The sequence below is a fragment of the Tachypleus tridentatus genome, chromosome 9, assembly GCF_004210375.1.
Source record: "Tachypleus tridentatus isolate NWPU-2018 chromosome 9, ASM421037v1, whole genome shotgun sequence".
Taxonomy (NCBI): Eukaryota; Metazoa; Arthropoda; class Merostomata; order Xiphosura; family Limulidae; genus Tachypleus; species Tachypleus tridentatus.
In genome coordinates this window covers 141,603,135-141,627,089 of record NC_134833.1, presented here as the reverse complement: position 1 = coordinate 141,627,089, position 23,955 = coordinate 141,603,135, and the positions used below count along the sequence as shown (strand labels likewise).

Below are 23,955 nucleotides of genomic sequence, written 5' to 3'. Positions count from 1 at the left end.
AATACACTAAAAAGTAAGAGGCATTCTTTTATTTTTACCAGTTAACAGTGTCCCATTTCTGATTTTAATGTAAATATTAAGATGCCTTCAATTACTTAATCAGAGCCATAACTAGGCAACTTAGCACCAAAGATAAGCCCTCAAGCATTTTGTGGCAAGCCACTATGATGCCCTGTGCTGGTTAAGACTTTGTATTTCACTCCACAAGCTATTGTAATGAAAAGAAGTTCATCTGTACAAAGTATAGAGATGACCCCTTACAAAGAACCAAGAATGAGGTCGGGTAGCAAAGAAAATACTGTCCAGCTGGAAATTATATACAATACTTACACCATTCTTTTGGAGCTTCTCCTGGACATTCATTTGGAATCTTCTCTATGCAGCGCTTGTGAACATTGAACTTGCAGTCTAAAGAAAAGTGTTTACCTATTAATTTTAATCAAGCTCCTACTATTCTGTGATATGGACTGTACTGTCACATGGTTCTCTGGTATGGAAAGTTAAGTCAGTTTTTAACCTTGTAAGATATTTTACTGTGAAGACCGTTTCACATTCTAACTTAGAACATAATCAAATCTATATTGATAAAATCTCTTGAATAAAGGAAAACTAAGACATGGTTATAGCATAATTTGGTTTTGGCAACTGCAGCTATCAAATGTGAATCAATGACTCAAATTACACTCCCTTTGTAATCTTATAAGCTGCAAAAAAAATACTGTAAGTAATAATCAATGAATTTAATAAGTATGACACAATGGGAAAATGTCACTTTCAAATTCACAAGATTTATTTCAAAAAAATAAATCCAATAAACACAGATTGCCACAACCAGAAAACAATACAGCAGAAAATTTTGTGAATTTACAATTTTCAGAGATGCACAAGTTATTTACCTTCCAAAAATCACTTTATCTAAACATAATATTGGTTCATGCAAGATTCTTTTTTTTTTAAAAAAAATGACCTTGGGATGTGATAATTTCTTGTAACATGCATACAATGAAAGACAAATTTTACCTTTACATTGCATTCCTTGTCGGAAAAGTCCCTTTAGGAGTTTTTTACAGTGGTGGCAAACTGTGGGCCGTGTATAAGAGTGTACCTCAAAACTATGAGGTACTAGAATACGATTGGCATATTGCCTGTCAACCCAGGTTGGACGTCCCATGTTGAAAGACGACCGTTTTTCTCGGACAGGTGATACTGCCAGCAGTTGCTAATAAAAGAGCAACCACCAAACAAACTTTTTTTTAACTGTATAAGACATGCAGTTTAGGACTGAAAAACTGCATATCACCACATTTAAAATCACAACTTACCACAACATGCAAATATATTAACAAGGGCAATAATGTTTGTTGTTGTTAATGTACATATACAACCAATTAATGTGACATAAATTACTAATTTTTTTTAAAACAAACTCTTTACTAGTTCAGGTAAAACAGGTCAGGATAGCTATTCTGCACTGCTAGGTAACCTAATGTTCATAAACCAGCTGTTATCTTATAAATAACTGGAAGTCAGATGTTTCAAAAGAACTGGTTTAATATGTAACAGAATCAGGTGAACTAGTTTTCAAGCATAGTTCAAATGAAAAAAATATATGAGACACCTTACATGAAAAATATTATCCTAGAAAATAATTATAAAGCAAAGAACAGTTGTACTTTTAAGATACAATATTGTTAAAAAGAATTTTATGAAATTTTCTTTTGGAAATTCGAGGCCATTTTTCAGACTTAAAATAGCATTCAATTAAGTACTTATCCCTAGCTAGATGGTAAACTATATCATCAAATGATAGCTAACCAAGTTTTCTGTGTTAACAAAAATGAGTGATCTCCATAGGTGTCCCACAGCATGTGTAGATAGAGATTAGTGAAAAATGGAGAAAATTATGAAATGATAAACTACACAGTTCTAGAACAAGACAGATCACTAGGTGTCACTAGTAGATGACATGGGTGGGGTACTGCTAGACAAACAATTGTGATATTTTTAACTCTACTGCAACATATTGCACAAAAACCTTTACTTACAGAATTTCTGTCTACTCGTTGGTCACCTAGGCATTGTCTAGTTTAGGTTGCTGGGGAGGGGGTTTACAAAATATACATCATCAACCAAAGCACAGTTTGAACTAATCAGAAAGTGACATATCACAGGAATTACTGCTGTAACACAATGCTTAGAGTGTTACAGCATTGTCTACTCTAATTCTAATTTCATTTAACTATTACTTTGATAACTTAGTTATGAAAGGAAAGGTTGAAACCACTTGAGTTGTCAACATGTCTATAGACTTTGAAAAAAATTCCATAGTATACTAATATAAGGATCATTTAAATATATAGAACAACAAATCAAATGAATATAATCCCAAAACAAAGTTGTTATAAGTTTAGCTTACATGTAATTATAGTTCTTCATTTAGTCCGTGGTGTTTGAGAATAGAGTTTTAGTGGCTAAAAGGGCACAAAACTTAGTGTGACAAGCATGACGAAATAAGTTAATGAATATAGCAGGAATATGGTCAAAAGGTGATTCATGTCCTGTGCTTAAATTATAGAGAAAATAAGCAATTTCCTCCTGGAAATATAGGAAAAAAAAAGTTGAGAAAAAAAGACCCATTAAAAACTGGTTCCAAAGAAATCTATTGTGATAAGCAATGCTACTGGGATACAAACCACACCATATAGTAAAACTGTGGACCCTTAGTATGTGATCACTGGATAAAGTACCTCACCATTTATCTAAAGGAACAGTACCTGAATGTAAATAAATGTACAATTTATGTACATAAAGGCTGTTATCTGTTTAAAAGTTCTCAATGGTAAACTACAGAGCACATAAATTTTAAATTTGTTATTCATAAAATGTTTTAAGATTTAAAAGCTATATTTAGCTTTTTATCCTCATTGCATTATCCTGGAAGTCACTGATGAAACACCAAGAAAATACAGTTTTGAATTTCAGTAGGACATGTCCAAATCAATCATTTAACAAAGATCAGTCAGTAAATAACACGGACCTGCAACTATTTTATTGTCTCAAAGCTTTTACATGTTCTACGATAATTTCTACATACTGAACCTCAAAATGACATCCATTTTTCTCCATCATGTACAAATTTTTTCACAAAACGTCATATATACATTAAAATAAGTGAATCATTTTTGCTCAAATTAGGTCCCATTCTGTTATGCTTAAATTGCTGACACCCACTAGTTAAGAGATTTCTCTAGACCAACCGTGATGTGAAAGTCTTAATCATTTTAGAAGTGAAACACACTGCTAGTATATAAACAGGGATTGGCTGCTTGAGTTGTAATTTTCGATAGTGTTTATTTGTGCATGCACTTTGACATCTTTTATTTTCAATATTACTAATTTATCACCATATAAGAAAGAAGATGTGTAAATGAACCAAACATATTTTGTCATATTTGTAAATTTTAACTTATTAAGAGTTTTTTTTTTCCTTTAAAATTAGTAAGAAATCCTTAGGTTATAGAAAAAAACGAATATTATTTTTATAATCTGCATAACTGAATTATGAAAAATATGTTATTAAGACCAAAAAAATTATGAAGTTCAAATTTACAGGCCTGTGTTATTTACATTTAATGTCACTGTTAACTGATACCTAAGACAAAGAATCCAAGCAAACACGTGTATAAAATGTTGATAAACTTCTTCAGATTGTGTTTTAACACTGAACTAACAAGACATGAATTTAATAACCCACTTACAGAAGTATCTTCAGATAATGCAGGTCCACTGCTAGCCACCCGATGAACGCATTCTGTTGAGTTATTGGGTGATAAGTAGGCAGAAAACCTACGTTTTCTAGCATGTGTGCAGTTGTTGGGAATTTTATACGCACAACGTTTATGGAAGTTCAAACCACAACCTAAGTCATAATAAATGAGAAACTTCTTTTCACAGATTACAATAAAACATTTGAAAGGTAAAAAGGACTTAATTTTATTACAGAAAAAACAACTTATAATGAAATATATTCCAAATCTTCATTCTTATTATCCTAATTAATAACTGTAAATAAGCTCTACAGAAGAACAGAAATATAATTCAACATACAAAAGGTTTCAGATAAACACTTAAGCAGTGATCAGATGTAAAAATAATTACCTATTTTTTTCAATCAGAAAACTTTAGATCTTTTTTATTATCTGTTTTTAATTTTATTGTTTTGCTATGTAACACCAAAATTCCACAGAAGAAAATACAAGTTGTTTTTTGCCATATGTTTATACCAATATGAGGATTGCATATAATTCTTTGATAGATTGTTTAGGCAGAGTATTCATGATGAAACTTTGTAGAATGGATGGCAACTGCCTGTTGTGGAGACACAAGTGTAGAGGGTGATGTTTTGAAAGTCTTCTGCCTTTTGTCTTCAAGTCAGTGTGTGTGTAGGTGTTGTCAGTCTTTTATAGTGTCCTGGTAGATTGTGGAAATCTTTCCTCCAATCAGAAACAGTGATAATCCAACCAATCATAACACACTCTCCACAATCCACCAGGGCACTATAAAAGACCGATAACACTTACACATATGCTGACTTGAAAACGAAAGGTGGAAGACTTTCAAAATGTCATCTTCTACACTTGTGTCTCCACAATAAGCAGTTGCTGTCCATTCTGCAAAGTTTCATCATGATTGCATATAATGTTGTTGTTTCTTTTTAGTGCAATGGACCCCAAGGTAAAGTGAAATGTAAGTTAGCCAGTTTGGGAAAATTATTAAAGCTGTTGATTAACATGTAATATAAAAAACAATTTTTGTAAAGAGATTTGTATTTACTTCACAATATGTACATTAAAATTTATTCAACTACAGACAAAATAAAAAATATCAATTTATCAATAAATCTAGTGTATCAGAATACTCTTGTTGTTTTGGCTTTTCTAAGATTACATGTGATTGCTGTATAGTTTGTGTCACATTAGGTTAAAGCACTTGTAACTTCATCAAAAAAATTAATAAATAGAATTTCTTAATTTTCATCAAACGATAACTATCATAATGATGTGAATAGTTCAGGTTAAACCTTAATATAAATACAACTAATACAAAATATTCTTACTTTAGAAAAAAACCTCTTTTAATGCTGTAATTGACAAGTCCATTTTAATAATGTTAAATGGTTGCATGCACCTATAAGTATTTGTTTAAAACGTACTTTACAATGCAATCATTTCCTAAGTGTCAATTTATAAACTAGTGCATATAAGCATTCTAGAAAAAGAAAGATACATTATAGCATTATTCTCCTTAAAGTCACAGTACAACAAAATCCTTTCATTTACATCTCTCACACACTTTAACACAGGTTCCTATTTTCACATTTGAAACACATTATAAACCTTTACCTTTGGAACATATTATCATAACGGTCTTTACCTTCACATCCGAGATACAACAGTAGTAATGTATCTCAAATCCTTACCCTTCATATTTGAGACAATATAAGATGGATCAATACCATTCCACTTGAGACACATTACTACACAAATTCTCACCTTTATATTTGTAACAGAATATGATAGGAATCATTACCCTCCCATTTGAGATACATTATGACACAAATCCTTACTTTTGTGTTTGAAATACAATATGACACAAACCATTACCTTCTTGCTTGAGATACAATATGAAGAAATTCTTAATTTTATATTTGAAACATGTATCATTACCTTCGCACTTGAGACCCTGACGCATTAAGCCAAATAGCAGTTCCCCACAAAAGTCACAAAATGTGGGAGACTTATAGGAATGAACCATTAGCCCATGTGGACGAATCTGGACATCTTCTTCTGATGGATTATTCACTGAAATGCAAATTGATTAACATTTAAATAAATAATACCTCATCACAAAATCATAATTTCAAAATGACCTTTAACAGAGAGAAACTAATAAGAAACATGCAGTTCATCTTCAGAATTAAGTCATGAAATGGCCTTTAACAATATGTCATCATGAAAGAAATGAATACTTTCTATATTGGCCTAAATGTATGTACTTGTACTTCATCTGGAGATTGATCTAACCTGTATACCTATTTTTAAAGATACTTTAATACAAAACCATTGTAAACTATATAGTATAACTAAAGTTATGTGACCTTAAACAGAATTTAAAAGCCTACACATAACAGTCCCAAAAAATTTTAACTGATGTAACAGTTTGGCTAAATTACAATTCTGTATAACAAAGGGAACTTCTCATTAAGGATATAAGACGTCAACAAGAGAAAATGAAGGTACTTTTAAAAATTAGAATGAACTAGAAACTGGTACTATACAGCCAAGTACAAGTGTGCCACACTACCAGAAGAAAAGCAAAACAAAAACATGTTAGCCAACTTTTTCATTCTTGTTTTACCACTTTAAACTCTCTTAGTTGCTGGAATCATAATACTGTTGTGTTATTATTATTTAAACATATTTACGTTAATATTGACGAACAGTATGAGGTTATGTTTAGAATAAGAAAAAAAAGACTATTAATGCAGTTGACATGACAATGAAAGTATTTAAAAAATTTTGACCATGATAAAGCATAGAACATTAATAACTGTTATTTTGCAACCTAAAAAATACCTTGTATATTTAAAACCTTGTCAATATTGGGTATGTGACACTTTAACTCATGTATGACATGTACACAATATTTAAACATGTTTTAACTGTTAGTTCTTTTGTATCTTACATTATGCATATCTGTCAGGAGTAGATCTCATAATACACAGATAGCTGCTATAGTCCTCACAGGTCATGAGAAATTCCTACACTGAAAATTATTATAAACATAAAAACTACTTGTCTTTTGAGAACAAAAGTTCATTTTAAGCAACATTCTAACAATAATACCTTATATCCCTGGACATGGCACAAGGTAGTTCAAAATTATCATAGAAAGTATTCAATATGCTTTCTATGACTCTTAGTCAACATGTTAAGCCTCTCTCCAAAGAAGGCACTGGAAGCATTATCTGCTGTGGACAACATTCATTAATTCTCACAGTACCCTATGCATTATTTCATATTTTATTCATATCATCAACCTTAATTTTGTCAGATATACTGCCCAGAATTAACTGTATGAATGAAGTTATAAGTAGGTCATCAGGGCTAAATGCTAGGCTTAATATGTAAGGAAAAGCAAATTAGCTGGTTGGAGTTGTGGGATCAATTTAATGGGAGAAGGAAGCTTTTGTGAATAGATGGTTTACATTTAAATAGGGTAGTGGCTGGCTTATTTACTAAGGCTATTAACTCAGCTGTAAAGAAAGTTTTAAACTAGAACGAGACTGTGGTGAGGGAGAGAAAAACTTAATGCAAAAAGTGTAAGAAGCAGAGAACAGTTTAGCATGATAAATGAGTTTACAGAAGTAGATGTAACAGCAGGTTTAATTGTTACTACTATAATGCAAGAAGTATAAGAAATATAACAGAAGACTTTAAAGCACTGGTAAGAATGAATGATTTTGGTATAATGGGAGTAACTGAAACATGGTTAAACAAAGACAATTTTGTGAGAGAAAAGTTGATGAAACAGAAATTAGGACATCAAAAGGATGCATGAGAAAATGTAAAAATCAACTGTAAGAATTTCTTTAAATACATTAAGGGTAAACAAAATGTTAGAATGGGGGATAGAACCCTGACAGGCAATACTTTTTATTCAATATCTACAAATGAAGATTGAAACATTACTTCACATCATAATGGACATAAATGTAGAAATGTTGTTCGCTCCTCTGCTTAAAAAATTTTCTCAACCCGAACAAACTATTTTTACATATATATTTTTCAAAAAGCATTTAACAAGGTGCCACTTATAAGACTTGTAAAAAAAATTACCTCTATAGAAGTGGGGGATAAGTTTACAAATAGAAGAGCAGCTGGATAGAAAAAAGCAGAGGGTTGTTATAAATTGAGTTCAGTCAAACTGGAGTAATGTTATAAGTGGGGTGCCTCAGGACTCACCCTTAGGAGATTTACTCTTTTTGATATACATAAGTCACTCAGATGAAACAATAGTCAATAAATTACTTAAAGTTGTATGCAATATTAAGGACTTAGGAGTTGCTAGTTGTGAAGAGAATCCTGCTAATTTTAAAGAAAATTAGATAATTTTGTGAGTTGAACCTGACGACAATCGAAGAAGGTCGAAATGTTGTTTGCTCCTCTGCACAGAGTTTTCTCTACCCATATCATCCATTTCCACATATATATATTGAATAATCTCATACAAGCAGTGTGTGTTTATATACTTCTATAAATACAATTTACCTACTTTTTAATTTTTGTGTAGTTTTTTTATTTTTCATTTTGTGGGTTTCTTTATTTCAACTTGTAAAACTGTGTCAGACATTGAATGTTCATAACTGTTTCATACTCTGTACCCTATTATAATTACCATTACTATAATTTATTGCTTACTTTATGTATAGTTTTATAAAATAAAGTTATGTCTAAGTGAACTTATTTGTCTGATCTCATCAATGTTTTTCAAACAGACCAGGACTTACTGATCTAACTCTCAATGCCTACAATAAAGTGTAGCTTAAATGTCGTACTTGAAAATGATAGAATAAGGAAAAAACAGGCAAGGGCATGAAGACTATTGCAATTGTTTTTTTATTATGGATGACATTTACATACAGTGTAATAGAATATTAATGAGGTAAATTAAACTTAATTGTGATTGAATAGTTATCTATACATACATACATTGCTGTAGATTAATTCTTCCCTGTGATATTATATATGGATGATACAAATGTCATCCTTACATTAACTTATTTTCTTAAAAAGTTTTTAATTTACTCGTTCACTTGTAGTTGTTTGTTTAATGCAATATTTCAATAGATATAAGAAAGTTGTATTTATAACCAAGTTCTAAATACAATGAGGTTCCAACTTAAATATTTATTATTTGTATTTTACTGGCTGGTAATTCCCTTTTCATCTGGTACTTGAGCTTTTTACAGGAACACTATATTTGTATATAAAAGTTAACTTCAATGAATAACATCTTTTACATAAGAATTATGAATCTTTTAAAATTGCTACTACTTATTAATAAAAATTATAAAAGTAGATTCTCCATATGAAACTATGTCACCTTAGTGTAAATGGCTGACATCATTGTTTTGGTTTTTAAATTATTATGTAATAAGAAGAGGAACAAGAAGTTCAAACTGATATTTACAAACATTATCAGAACTTGTGACTCAATCATTACATAGATTTTGTTATAAAAGTTCTGATGACCTATTGAGGAGATATTTAAAATACCATTTCCACCAACAATCCAATCCATCCCTACATAGGCAGTGCTGCCACCTATCTGATAATTGTAATGTGAAAAATAACTTCAACTGTTTGAAACTATCTGTTCCATATTCTAAAGAAGCTTAGGAAAGCTAAAAGCAAAATAATTAATGGCAAGGATACCCATTTAGCATGTAACCACAGGTTTTTATCTTGATTCATAATGTTTCTTGTCAATTGGTGTTCCAGATTGCCTTTATAAATTATTTTAGTTCTGACCAGTATAATTTATTCACCTATTGATCAGAAACTCTTAATTAAAAGTTCATTAAAAAATATTAAAGTAAAATGTGTATTCTTCTGTTGTAGTTTTTCAACTTCATTGTAGTACAAGTGCTCTTCTCACTTTTAATGTTCATCATCTCCATATGAACATTAATAAGTAAATCAGATTCAGCTTTAAAAATGTATAACACTAATGAGTGTTGTGCTTTTAAAACATAAAAAAATAATCTTCTGTATTATGTTAAGAAACCTTATAGAACTGTTTTCACTATTGCAATACAGAAGTCAAATATCAAACTATATTATATAATGAAATCTACAGCTAAATAGCTATGGGAAGAAAACAGTGTTACATCTCATACCAAACCATGTAATTAAATATTTTATTTTCTATGACCAAAAACAAACACAAAACATATTAAAAACAACCAATTTATGTGCATCTTTTAAAAAATTAGATGTAGACACTACTATGGCAGAATAGTATTCTTCTTTTTATATAGATACTTACTGGCTTCTAAATAAGCTTACTTTCAGACCTGACAATTAAATCACTGTTAGAAAACCAATCAAGGGTGAAAATTATGAAAATCTGCAAAATTTTATTACAACTTCCCATCCCACCACTACGTCATATTCAACAGTTATTGTTCTCTGCATAATACATAAAAGGACTACACCAAACAGCAATCATAGTTGTTAGACCAACAAGCAACAGTTGAACATGTTTATTGTATATGAAAATGTTTATTGCCTCATATTTTAACCATTTCAGCTTAAAAGCTTTGTAATTCTAAGACTTGTTACTTTGCAACTCTACCATCCTTGTTCCTAGATCAATAGTAGCAACTAGTAAACATAAAGATAACTGAAATATATATAATAAGTGCTAATTTTGTATGTATTAACCTAATACAGCAGACTAGATATGAAAGACACTTTACTGTCTCTCTGCCAACAATGTCATTAGCACCTAAGTCTTTTAATTAAAGAAATCCACTTAGAGTGTAACTTTTTGCAAGTAAAAATCAAGTTGATTGGCAAGCCTCTACAACAACAATGTTCAGGTACAATAGTCATCATATTAACAGATATTATAAATGCTAATATATTTTTCAACTCCCTTTCACTTGTATTTCAATCATGCAGTTACTCTGTCAAGAAGAGAAGGCCCAGGTTAGATATGAGAAAGGTAAAGTACACGTTCTGCCATCTCTTGTCCACTGAATTTAAATAGATGAATTAGAATACCTAAAAGACATGCTAAATGGCACCTCAAAATTTAGCCTATTCTATTTAAAAAAATTTTATATTCCAGTCAAATACTTTAGCTAATAATTTGGGGTAACAAAAGTAAACAGATAAAAAAAGAATAATATATCCATAGAAATACATATCTGATGCACCTTAGCTTAAGCCTAAAACCCAGGTTACCACAGAGTTTGTTTCATACAAAAATTTAATAAATATTTGATGTCATAGAAATAAAAACAGATAGTCAGTAAAACAAATGACTGATTTCATGATACTTTTTAAAAAAGAAGTTTCAATTTAAGTTTTAAAACATTTAAAAGTTTATTTTATGTATTTGTATGGAATACATATCTTATCTTTATGATGAATCTGCATCGTTTTGAAAACGCTTTCTAAAAAAGCACTATAATCATGGTACATAGTATTTTATATCTGGTTAATCACACTAGTTTTGAAAATAATAACCAAAAACAACTATTCATATACTTTGTCAGCTTAGAAAGTTATTGAATGTTAAATTAAACTACGAGCTGAAAAGTATAACATAAATGTAAGTAGGAAATACTGTCTAAAAGAGAACTTATCTTGGAAGTTATAAAAGTCTAGCTTATCAAACATGCCTCACAGAAGTTTTCTGGATCTTCAATGGTTAATTACAATTGTACCAAGTGACAAAAACAAATATTAAAATACTATGCTATAATCAAATTAAATGTCTAAAAACAGCACATTTACATATATATATTAAAAAATGTTTCTCAAAAGCAAAATTATCCTTGGTTCCAAGCTCAACACATTTGAACATCTAAAATATAAACCACTGACAAAGTATTTCTCAAACACATTTAATTTAGATTGCAAGGTATACCTGACAGGACGGTTTCCACTACTGTGTTCTCTGTGACATCTGAAGCAGCACTAATGGGAAGAAGCATGTTTCCTGAGTTATAATCATGACGAAATAAGAGAAGGCGGTCACTAAGATGGACAAAACCATGTTCTGGAAACTGAGGGTTAAAAAGAAGAAAAACAAATTCTATTCAATTTATAAACAGTATTTAACTATAGCATATATACACACACTCTTATGCCATTTAAAATATCTATCAAAATTACAGTTTCATTCATTTCCTTGTCAAAATATGTAGATGTTCAGGTAGAATAACATACAACACATCCACACAAAAACAAATGTACTAACTTTTTCTGTATCTACCTTTCTGTCAATGAAGTTACATGCCAAGTTCTTCAAAGTCTTCAGATTTAACTGACTAAAATCAGTTGTGACAGATTCTCTTACTAAGCCACTCTGGAAGGTAAATGTTATTTGGTCTGGAAGATTCAACACGGGAGTTTCCATCATGCCTAGAACAGACATAAACATTAACTTCACTGCATATGTACCTAGTGACACTGTAAATGTATTACTTATTGTTCCATAAAAGCAAACTGTGGTAATAATCTGTAATTACATACTTAAAATCAGTAATTACTCTTTAAGGTAATAAAGAAAACTCCTACAATCAGTAAAACAGTTGTCTGCCACATCAGTCATATCATATAACTAAATATTTAGTTGTTTACCATATCAGTAATATCACTTATCTAAATATTTAGTTGTTTACCATATCAGTCATACCACTTATCTAAATATTTAGTTGTTTACCACATCAGTCATACCACTTATCTAAATATACTCTTCAAAAAAAGAAACGCAAATGGCAAAATATGAGACAAATTGTTAATAAGTTTATTCCGGGTAGTTCTGTATGACATGTGTGAAACTTTGCACATTCACTGCTGAACATCCAAAGTCTGCAAAGGCGAAGTCCACGCTCACTAGGTGAAGTTTAACGTCACTCAACGTCAATAACGAGTATGCCCCCGTGAGCATCAATAACTGCTTGGCATCTCCTGCCCATGGAAGCGATGAGATGACGAATCACATCCTGTGGAATGGCTGTCCACTCAGCCTGTAAAGCTGCTGCAAGCTGTGGTAGAGTCTGCGGTTGAGGTTGTCGCTGTCGCAGACGTCAGTCCAACTCGTCCCAAAGATGTTCGATGGGGTTTAAATCTGGTGATCTGGAGGGCCATGGAAGAACGTTAATGTTGTGGTTTCTCAAGAAAGCAGTGGTGAGTCGGGCTGTGTGAGGACGGGCGTTGTCATGTTGAAAAACGTCGTTGACGTTCACCATGATGGGTTGCACGTGGGGCCTAAGAATCTCGTAGACGGTTGCGTACGGTCTGATCGGAAATCCTACGCAGCCCTGGTATGGTTGAGGCAGTAGACGTCGCAGTGGTGGTCCTATCCCGAAGGTGACGTAACCGGATTTTGCGATCTTGTGCGGGCGTGGTCACACGAGGTCTGCCAGATCGTGGACGGTCACGAGTTGATCCATGTTGTTGGTGACGATTCCATAGCCTTGTGATGGTGCTTGGGTGGACATTCACAGCTCTGGCAACATCTGATCGAGATTCACCTGCTTCCAAGCGACCAATGGCGTTGTTGCGTTGTGCTTCAGTCAGTCTTGGCATAACTGTATTGCGTGTTGGTGGCTTAACACTGAGCTATGGAAATCGAGAACTCGTCACTTTTATAGGGATTTTGCACATGTTGCACTTGCAGGACATGCAGATCTCTTAAACAAATATATTGGACATGCATGCGTTTTGGCAAAAAATCCGATGTTTTCCTCCGTTTTCAAAATGCACAACGTTTATTGTCATTTTGGTCTGACAATCAGTGGCTTAACACGTGTAACATCACATACTCTGAGCTTGTAACGTTATTACATATATTTCTTTTTAAAATAACAAAAATATACCTTTTGCGTTTCTTGTTTTAAAGAGTATATTTAATGTACATCACATCACTCATACTATGTATCTAAAGAGTTAGTTGTTCATCATACGGGTTTATACAATGTATCTAAATATTCAACTGTTTACCATATCAGTCAAACAACAAATCTCAATACTTAATTGTCTACCATATCAGTTAACCACACGTCTCAATATTTAGTTGCTTACCATATCTAACTGATTTACTGTTGTACATTTAATATCTGCGTTTGTATTAGTTCAATGTATGTAACGCATATTGTTAAATATGTATTGCGAAAGCCCACCCGTTATCTGAATCTGTAGAAGATTCTCGAGTGTAAGAATCAACAATATATTTTACTAAAGCACTAACTTATCTTTGAATATTGTTACCAAGTGAATTTTCGAGAATCTCACCTACTGAGTATAAAAGATAGCCATCGCAACACTGAAGAGGCAGTTTTAGAATATTGTTGGTCGCACCAAGCATGCTCGTCCTTTCATCCGTGGAGACATTATAATGTTATGGTCAATCCCACTATTCGTTGGTGAAAGAGTAGCCCAAGAGTTGGATGTGGGTGATGATGACTAGCTGCCTTCCCTCTAGTTTTACACTGCAATATTAGGGACGGCTAGCACAGATAGCCCTCGAGTAGCTTTGTGCGAAATTCAAAAACAAAACAAGTCAGCTACAGTCAGTTTACTATGAGCCTCGGAAGCTATAATTGCGATTGACGTCTATTAATCGGAAAACTATAGATATTTAATCAGGAACGTTTATAGATTTCGAACATTACAAACTTCAGACGTTAGTACTTCTACGAAGGCATTAGATATTTCCGCCGGAAAGAAAACTCACATGTGAAGAATAGAGCTAGCTAGCATTTCCGTCAATAGTGAGTAACTGTGTATCAACAAAAAAGTAACTTGCGCCTCGTGAACTGTCGATAAAGTATTCAGTTCCAGACCGAATAGACGACTAATGCTGTCTGTAAGTTTATAAGACTTTTGCATGTAAATTAGAATTAATTCGCTCTCCGTGAACCGTCGATAAAATATTCAGTTCCAGATCCGATAGATGACTCGGTATTGTTAGTAGCTTTGTAAAACTTTTGTACAAAAATTATTATTTGTAATAACCATTATTATAAACTGTTGTTGTTTGTATATTAAAGTATATTTGTGTTAAAAAAGAAAATTGTGTGTATTAACCTTGTTGGCATATATCATAAATTCGATACATCTCGATATTCAATTAACTCCTAAATTCAACTTCAAATTTCAGGTTACTTGAAATCGTAATACGTAACGTACATAACACAATAAATCGGAGACTCGTCCGAGGTATATTATATTACATAACACATATCAGTCAAATCACATATCTAAATATTTAATTGTTTACCATATCAATTATCCATGTATCAAAGTATTTAGCTGTTCATTATACCAGTCATACGACTCGAGGCTTAGCTGATCTTCAGAATCAGCAATACATGTATAATTAGTTACATTTTAGGTCAGCCACGCCTATATTTTCCATTTTTATTCTATGGATTAGTATAGTGGATGAGATAACCTGTATGGTTAAACATAAACGTCGTTCTCTTCAAGTTATATTATTCTTCAAACTCAGCCTTATAACATGTCTAAAGATTTAATTATTCTACAGAAAAGTATACGAACATGTATCTAAATACTTAGCTATTATTCACAATCAATCATACCAATATATATATATAAACAGTTGTTCTTCAGGTGAAATTACATATAGCTAGAGTAATTAACTTTCTAACTCACCCACTATTATAAAGTTAACATGCTCTGTTAATCTGCAGTAACTACGTGTATGAAACTAACCAGATCACATTGTTCTCTAGATCAACTGCGGCTATTTGGTTTTAGGCTTAATTGTTTTTTATGTATACTCTAACACCCATGTTAGTTTATTCTATAATTTACCTATATGCAATTTTTAATGTCTTTTTCTTTCCTAACTCAATTGAGACTACATCTAGCTTGATTTACTTAGTTTTCTAGTCATATGTAACTAAAATTATCTCTGTTCAATGACTTTAGAAATTTTAGTTTCGTTTCTGATATCAAAAAACGTGTATGTTAAAAAAAACCAACGAGAAATAAATGAAACCCTGTAACCCAAATAACTGTTTATTCTTAAGAAATGTCTACCTTTTGAGAATGCTCAAGTTTTGTGTTTTTTAAGTGTTGTTCTTCACACAATGTTTTGACTTTATTATTCTTGGATGCTTGGTTTCTTCCAAATCAGTTTTAACTATATATACGTATAATTTTTTTAATTATACGGTTTTTCAGAATTTAATTATAGTGATATTGATAGGTCCTCAAATTTAAATCAGTTGTGTCATTATTTCAGAAAACATAAAATATATATCCAACGGAAATTTAAAATTGTTTTCTTGGAATAAAACAATCAATACTATTAAAGTACCAAATTTAAAAAATTTAAATACAAAATTTAAAGTACCAACGATACATTCTTAACTTATAAAATATTAAACTGTAGTAAAAAGAATGCCCGTACGCTAAAAACTATCAATGTACAAAAATAACTTAATATTATCGATCAAAACAGATAAACAAATTAAGCCTTTCTCTGGAAACGAGAATATTCTATGAACAACGTAATGGCCCGACATGGCCAAGCGCGTTAAGGCGTGCGACTCGTAATCTGGTGGTCGCGGGTTCGCATCCCCGTCGCGCTAAACATGCTCGCCCTTTCAGCCGTGGGGGCGTTATAATTTAACGTTCAATCCCACTATTCGTTGGTAAAAGAGTAGCCCAAGAGTTGGCGGTGGGTGGTGATGACTAGCTGCCTTCCCTCTAGTCTTACACTGCTAAATTAGGGACGGCTAGCACAGATAGCCCTCGAGTAGCTTTGGGCGAAATTAAAAAACAATCAAACTGAACAACGTAATAACGGCCTACATGCAATTTATTGTGCTTTTAAATTTTTTCATTATTTTAAATTAAAAGTTTATTCGTAATTAAAATATGTTTCTTTCGTACAAGTTTCTCAACGAACTTAGTCTTTGAAACTAGAAAAAAAAAGCAGCCTTGGTCCACTTCTGATTTTCATCATGTTAATTAAAACCATTACAAATATATGAATAAAAATTTTTGGTAACTAGGACCTTCAGATACAAACTAATATCGAAGTTAAAAATCATTACGGCATTCCATTCAAAATACCTACAGCAGTTTCAAGCCAACACTAGTATTGGTAATACTTTTATCCCGAGGTAGACGATCTGATACTCCATGCGTTACTGGAATGCGAAAGCAAATTCTATTTAGCCTGGAAGCGATAATTTGTCGGGTATACTGTTTAACGACTGCAGTAGAACTTAGTCATCGTGATTCTTGTCTTTACCCTTTGACTTCGCGGTATTTCACTTGCAATATCACACCCACCCACGAGGTAAACGGCCACTAGCCTCTCTGATTTAACATAGTTAGGGTCAAAACACAGAAACGTGTTCGTTCACGTACCTGGATGGTTTACTATGACCCACAACCTACAATACGCCACATGTAACTAAGTGCGAAAAGTTCATCATGATCGTGGGCGTTTCTGAAGTGTGTACACAAACTTTCGTTAAAAATGACTCGCTACTGAAGGATTTATCAACACAATAAACTAACGCAAAAGGGGGTTTAGCCAAGCCTTTTTTTAAACAATTGTTTGTTTGTGCACTACTAATAACTGTTCTAGTGTATCACAGTTGAAGATGAAAATGTGTATGACGTTTAAAACATCGTATATAACTAGAAATAGAAGGAAAATACTGCCACATTTTTCACTGCTTAACGTTTGATAATTTTGTGATTTTGCTTATAGTATTGGTGGCCCCTCGATGACCGCGAGGAAGCAAATATCAGTCAAAATGTTACAAATGTAACTGATACAATTTTCTACTTCTATACAACATGGTACAGCGGTTTTAAGTACAATAAGTCTGGTCTTCAGGTTTTTTATTCAATAATAATGTTTATATTAACTTCGTTAAACTTAAAATCACGTTTTTCCTACTAACAGGAACGTTCATCAATGGCTATTACTAATGTACTGTACAGTTTATCAGGGCTAATTTAAAGAATCATTCTCGTTGTTTTTAAACTAACACTGATAAACAACTATATACTTCATTAAGGTTAGGGGTAGTTTAACCTTATGAAGCTAGGAGAACCCTTCTTTCTTAACCCAACTGAAAATACGCGTCTTAGTTTACTTAAGACTTCTAGTTATATACAGTTATAAAGTTCCTATGTTAAATGACTTTCCAAACAAGTTGTAATTTTATATATGTTGGTTTCATTTATGGTGTTAAGAATACACGTCAAATCAATAGCAGACAAAAATTTGGAAACTTATAACCCGAACTTGTTCATTACTGATGAAGAAAGATCTACGTCTTGAATGTTAGAAGTCACTGAATGGCCAGTCCATCAGAGTTAATAAAAGCTTTCAGTGATTTTATTCTAATATTAACGTTTTATGTTAAGTTTTTCGAGAAACGGGGGTAAAACCGGAGAGGAAGGTGGTTAGGAGGTTGCAATATCCAATCTTCAGATGAACTGTCAATCTTAAGAAGGTACGCCTAGACCTAATAAAGAAATCGAATTTTTTCAATAGGTTTCATGACCTGCTAGAAGAACTACTCCCCTTTAGCAAAAATCCTGGATCCGCCCCTGTATAATTATAAAATAAGAACTTTTTCAGGCATGTACGCTTGGTATGCTAATAAGTTTTGCAGAGAAAACGACCTTCACTGTAGGCCTGAAGTGCATTGATTATTACATAGCAATAGTTTCGCATAGTGAATGTTCCCCGCAACATACAAATGGACAATTTGACTTGTTTCATAAAAATATATTTCTCTACAAATATTCCTCCAACTAAAGTAACTACACAAATTAGCATATTTCAAAGTCAATTTTATACACGCATATATTACTATCATACAAGATAAACAATGAATATTTGGTAATTCATTTCAGTCACTAGACCAAGCTGACATTGGTTCATAATGTTTGTTTTTGAATTTCGCACAAAGCTACTCGAGGGCTATCTGTGCTAGCCGTTCCTAATTTAGCAGTGTAAGACAAGAGGAAAGGCAGCTAGTCATCACCACCCACCGCCAACTCATGGGCTACTCTTTTACCAACAAATAGTGGGATTGACCGTTAAATTATAACGCCCCCACGGCTGAAAGGGCGAGCATGTTTGGCGCGACGGGGATGCGAACTCGCGACCCCGAGGATTACGAGTCGCACGCCTTAACACGCTTGGCCATGCTTGACAATGTATATCACGATTGTCCTATGATAACATGGCAAACAAAAACGTCGATTTTGTGGTTCAAGAGAGCGGTTACTCCACCCATAATAATATTTTATGGGCGCGAAATATAATTTTCCCCAACAACAATTTTCAAATGTTATACATCAGTTTCTTTCTACGGTTAACAATATAGTCTAAGTTCAAAGTCGAATTTGTTGCTGTACAAATTTTACACAGAGGTTAAAAGTAATTATGCATGTTTTCGTCAGTGCTCTGCGCATGTAACCAAGAGGAAAATGATGTAAGACGTCACTGTTTGGGCGTATGCAAAAAATACCATTACTTAATTATGCGTTTATTATTTATAGCCACAGTTGGTGGCTGACTTCCTACTGGTTATACTATTTACTAATTGTTATAATTGCGAGTTAAAATTATTCTGGTATTTTTTTAAAGTTAGGTAATGGCTTAAAAGACAAGACTTCCAGAAACAGATGTAGTTTGGAGTATAATACAATTTTCTCGTTTTCCATGAAGCTTTGTAATAGTGAAAGGTATGAATGTTCAATTCTATTGGATAGCACCTGTAAAAGCCTTTTTCAATAGTATATAATGGTCGTTTATTTAAAAAAAAAATGTAAAATTTATGTGCATCGTTCTTGGAGGATGAAGGCTGAATGGTAGGGAGATACAGTCTACCATTTTACAACCCATTACGTATTTTGTTTCAAAGATTAGAAATTGTGTTTTGTTTTCAACCTTTCTTCTATAAATTAATTCCATATTAATCGCTTTTACACAACGAGATATGTTCTACACGAAATAATCTACAGACTTCTCCCATTCCTTTATGCAGCGATGGTGTTGGTGCTAAAAATTATTAATTAATAATCCTATTGTAGCCTATTTATTTGAAATTTATTGTATAAAAGTATCATTTTACTCCCACTAATTGGCAAAGTATAGGATTAATTTTACCTTAAATCCCTTGTCTTAAAGCTTCTCTGGGCCTTGCCTATAGAACCTTGGAAGTTTGTTGTTTTTTTCCTTATGTAGCTTGGATATGTGTGTGTTATAAGCTATATTTTCAAAGTGTTTGCTAGGAGGCGCATGACGTAAAGATGAAGAAAGTTAACGAAAACTAAGAATCTAGAAACTTCGTGAAGTATACAGAAACATAAAGATACTGAATGTTAGAAGCAAGAAGTTACTCAACGAGTTAATACGTTTGGTAAGTTAGGCGCACGTAGTGTTGTAACGTGTTGTTTTTTTAATTTCGTTAGTTCTCCCTAATTTAGCATCTCTTGGGCTAATCTTTTAGCAACGAATAGTGAAACTGACCGACACTTTTAACACCCCATGGCTGAAAGGGCGAGCATGTTTAGTATTACGGGGATTCGAACCCGCGACCCTCAGATTACGAGTGAAGTGCCCTAACCACCTGGTTATGCTGGATCTACGTTGTAACGTTGCCCTTTCATTTGTTCTTTTAAATTAGCTCGTCCAGCCCACGTATCGATAAGAAATTAGTTTTATTTCTTTTTTGGTGTTTGTTTACGGGGCTGTACACGTTGTTACTTTTGCAGGCTGCGATTACAAATGACACCAACTGCACTACACTGACGTAAAAGTAATCAACTCACTTGTACAAGGTAACAAGTTAACAGAGCCCCCCAACTCTTGGGCTACTCTTTTACCAACGAAAAGTGAAATTGACTGTCACATTGTAATGCCGCCACGGCTAAAAGGGCAAGCATGTCTAGCGCGACTGGGATTCGAACCCGCGACCCTAAGATTACGAGTCGAACGCCTTAACCCACCTGGCATTCGATAAAAGATTCTGTTCCTGACCAGAATGAAGGCAGTATTGTTTGTAAAACTCTTACATACAAACCATTATTTGTAATAATCGTTATTATTAACTGTATTGTTTTATTTTAAAATATATCCGTGTTATGAGTAAAATTGTGTGTATCAACCTTGTTGGCAAATATCATAAATTTGATACACATCGACATACAATTAACTTCTAAATTCAGATCTCTGGTTCTTTGAAATTATTATACGTAACACTAACAACCCTAAAAAATAAAGACAAGAAACCATCACTAGGATGCAAACCAGAAAGTGAAAAACCACCAATGTTTTTTGTTTGTTTCAGTCGAAATAACTCTACAAGTACAGGGTGTTCGGAAAGTCACTGTGCAGTTTTGTAATCATATTTTATTCAGTCTATTTCAAGTAAGCAACTGATAGCAGTGTTTAGAAACAAAATAAGAAGGATCCAGACCTGTATTGATGCCAATGGGGGTCACTTTCAACATTGTTTATAATTGTCATTCATATTTACCTCCTGTATTCTACACTGAAACATGTCTGTTAATAAATATATAAGTGCACAGTGACTTTTCGAACACTGTACTTTACCACTAACGCCAGTTAAAACCCAAACCCACTATACTAATTTCCGAACAATGCACGATGTTATTGCTAAGTCGTATCGAGTGGTTGTAACTAAAAAAAAATAAGACTTGGTGGCAAAGATGTCCTCACTCCTTGGAGTTTGTTTGTTTGTTTAAGAAAAACGGTGTTCTTTTAAAAAGTGTTACGTTCTATAATTTATTTCGGGCGAGTTTCCGATTTTATTTCTTTGCCCAAGCTCGAGTCACAGCACACACGGGAAACACTTCTGTGTTTTCTAAACAATATCATCCTTAGATGAAACAGCAACCAGCTCGCTACTCACTTCGAGTTCGGCAACAACGTTTTTTCCCAGCCAAAACGTTTCCCAACAATAACGATACACCCTGAATTGGCAGAGTAGGGATTACTCTAACCCTAACTGGTCCTGAAATTTAGGTCTGAAGAGAAAATTTAACAAAGCCACCATCAATACCCTGAGTAATAAGTCTCCAGTGGCAGAATTCGAATCTAAGGGTAATATACCTTCTAACAACAATGACCGAGTCGCCCCAGTATCACGTAAAATACGTAATGGTATGGGGACTAGCGGTGTCATTTGTCAAAGATACAGAACCAACAGACACAAAAGGTCTAAATTCCTCCCTAATCACATCAGCCTTTTTATCAGTGGTCAAATCAACATCGGGTGGTCTGGTGAAACCACGTCTACATGTGGACACTAACGCACTGGATGTAATATGACCAGTTCTGTTTTTTCTAAAAAAACAGAACATAGCAGATAAATTGATTTTAATGAAGTTTTATTTTGACTGTCAGAAGATTTTAAACTAGATGGGCTGGATATCTTAGAGAATCATTAATTTTAGTGGATTGAATAGGATATTTTTCTAGTTGTTCCACGAAGGTTGATTCAATAAAACCTTGATAACCAGACATGATCAAATCTTGTTAGTAGTGATGGATATCAGTTGAATTTATTTCGAATTTTGTCTCTGATTCGTTTCCCCGCTGAGCCTCCAATTTATTATGCTTAGCATAAACAACAATACAATTTATAATAACAGTTATTAAAAATAATGATTTATATACAAAAATTTTACCAACTCACAAACAATATTCAGTCTTCTATCTGTAAAGAACTGAATATTTTATCGACGGTCCAGGCCCACGACGAGTGAATTAATTCCGAGCCATACTGCACACTTTACTTGACAGGAATGCTAGATAGCTCTATTCTTGTTTGGCCTAACGTGGTTTACAAGCTTACTTTTTACAGAGGAAGATGGATAGACAATTTCCTCGTAAAAGTACTAATGCTAATGTCCAAAGCTAATTCACCGAAGTTTTAATGTTCGAAATCTATAAACGTTCCTTGTCAAATATCTGTAGTTTTCGATTAATAAACGTTTATCACAATTATTGCTTCCGAGGTTTATAGTAAGTATACTAGCTATAGCCAACCAACAACGATATTCTTAAACTGTCTCTTGGTGCGTCGATTCATAATCTTTAGGCGAAGTTCAAGAAAGTTCAATTCGCAACAATGTTCGAAGATACGCTAGTGTCTTCGTAAAACACATAATGCTGATTCTTACGCTGGAAAATCTACAAATTTAGAGAACAGGCGGGACATGCACAATACACATATAACAATATAAGTTACACACTTCTAAATATATATTACACTGACACAAACACAGATGTTAAAATAATGTTAAATCTCTTACAAGGCTAAATTAACATTGTATTAATAAGCTCTGATGATGGTAACTGAATTGCTGAAACTATCAAACTGAATCTACTTATAAATAGTTTATATTTTGTTGTTATAAAAATAAATTTGCAGAGATGCCAACTATTTCAAATGACTGAGCGTAATGGATTTCCCACGTACGTATGGAGAAGCAGCGCACTCAAACTATTGATAGACGTCGAAGATACAATTTTATTATTATTTCAAGCACAAACATGATTATCGCAAGTGTAGCCATTTGGACTATGTCTTTTATTTATTATTAAAATTTACTTGTATCTCACTAAAAATTCTTTTCATCCCTTTCAAGCCCTGGAGGAACAATTTATCACTTTATTGTATAGGTCTATATAATATATAATAATTTGGGAGTTGCAACAAGTCGTAATATTTGTCTGTATGAACGTATAGTCGTAATGTATACACCAAACTCGTAATGATTACGCTCAAATCGTAATGGTTGGCATCTCTGTATTTATAACAGTCGCAATATACAGTAGCAAAATATACTTGAACACAAATTATCAGAAGACATCTTGAAAGACCTTCTCGAAGTTTAAGAGATACTCAACAATTGTCAACTGTAAAGTGATTCTCAACATTCAAACGTTCTGACGGTTAACCGTCAAACTTGTGTGGTTTATATATTCATATTTATCAAAAGTAAAGTGTGTAGCGCTGAAACGATAACATACAAACCCGGCGAAATAAAAAACATTACACACAATCTAAAGTAGTAAAGATACTTCATCGATATAAACTTCTGAGAATGAAAGGCC

General features: G+C 32.9%; 1 protein-coding gene across 9 annotated transcripts in view; it reads right to left on the bottom strand.

Moving 5' to 3' along the window:
* The window catches only part of LOC143226537 (serine/threonine-protein kinase D3-like), a 76,890-nt gene that overhangs the window by 25,189 nt on the left and 27,746 nt on the right, over positions 1-23,955 (bottom strand). For 7 of the 9 annotated variants that reach the window (XM_076457615.1, XM_076457616.1, XM_076457619.1 and 4 more), the window contains 6 exons: positions 12,070-12,218; positions 11,722-11,860; positions 5,727-5,861; positions 3,759-3,919; positions 1,021-1,219; positions 331-408 (listed from right to left, as the gene is read on the bottom strand). In XM_076457615.1, coding sequence (XP_076313730.1) covers positions 331-408; positions 1,021-1,219; positions 3,759-3,919; positions 5,727-5,861; positions 11,722-11,860; positions 12,070-12,218 — 861 coding nt within the window. Of the gene's footprint in view, positions 1-330; positions 409-1,020; positions 1,220-3,758; positions 3,920-5,726; positions 5,862-11,721; positions 11,861-12,069; positions 12,219-16,911; positions 17,132-17,207; positions 17,237-23,955 lie in introns of those variants that run through there. The other 2 variants (XM_076457623.1, XM_076457622.1) reach the window with 2 other exon arrangements.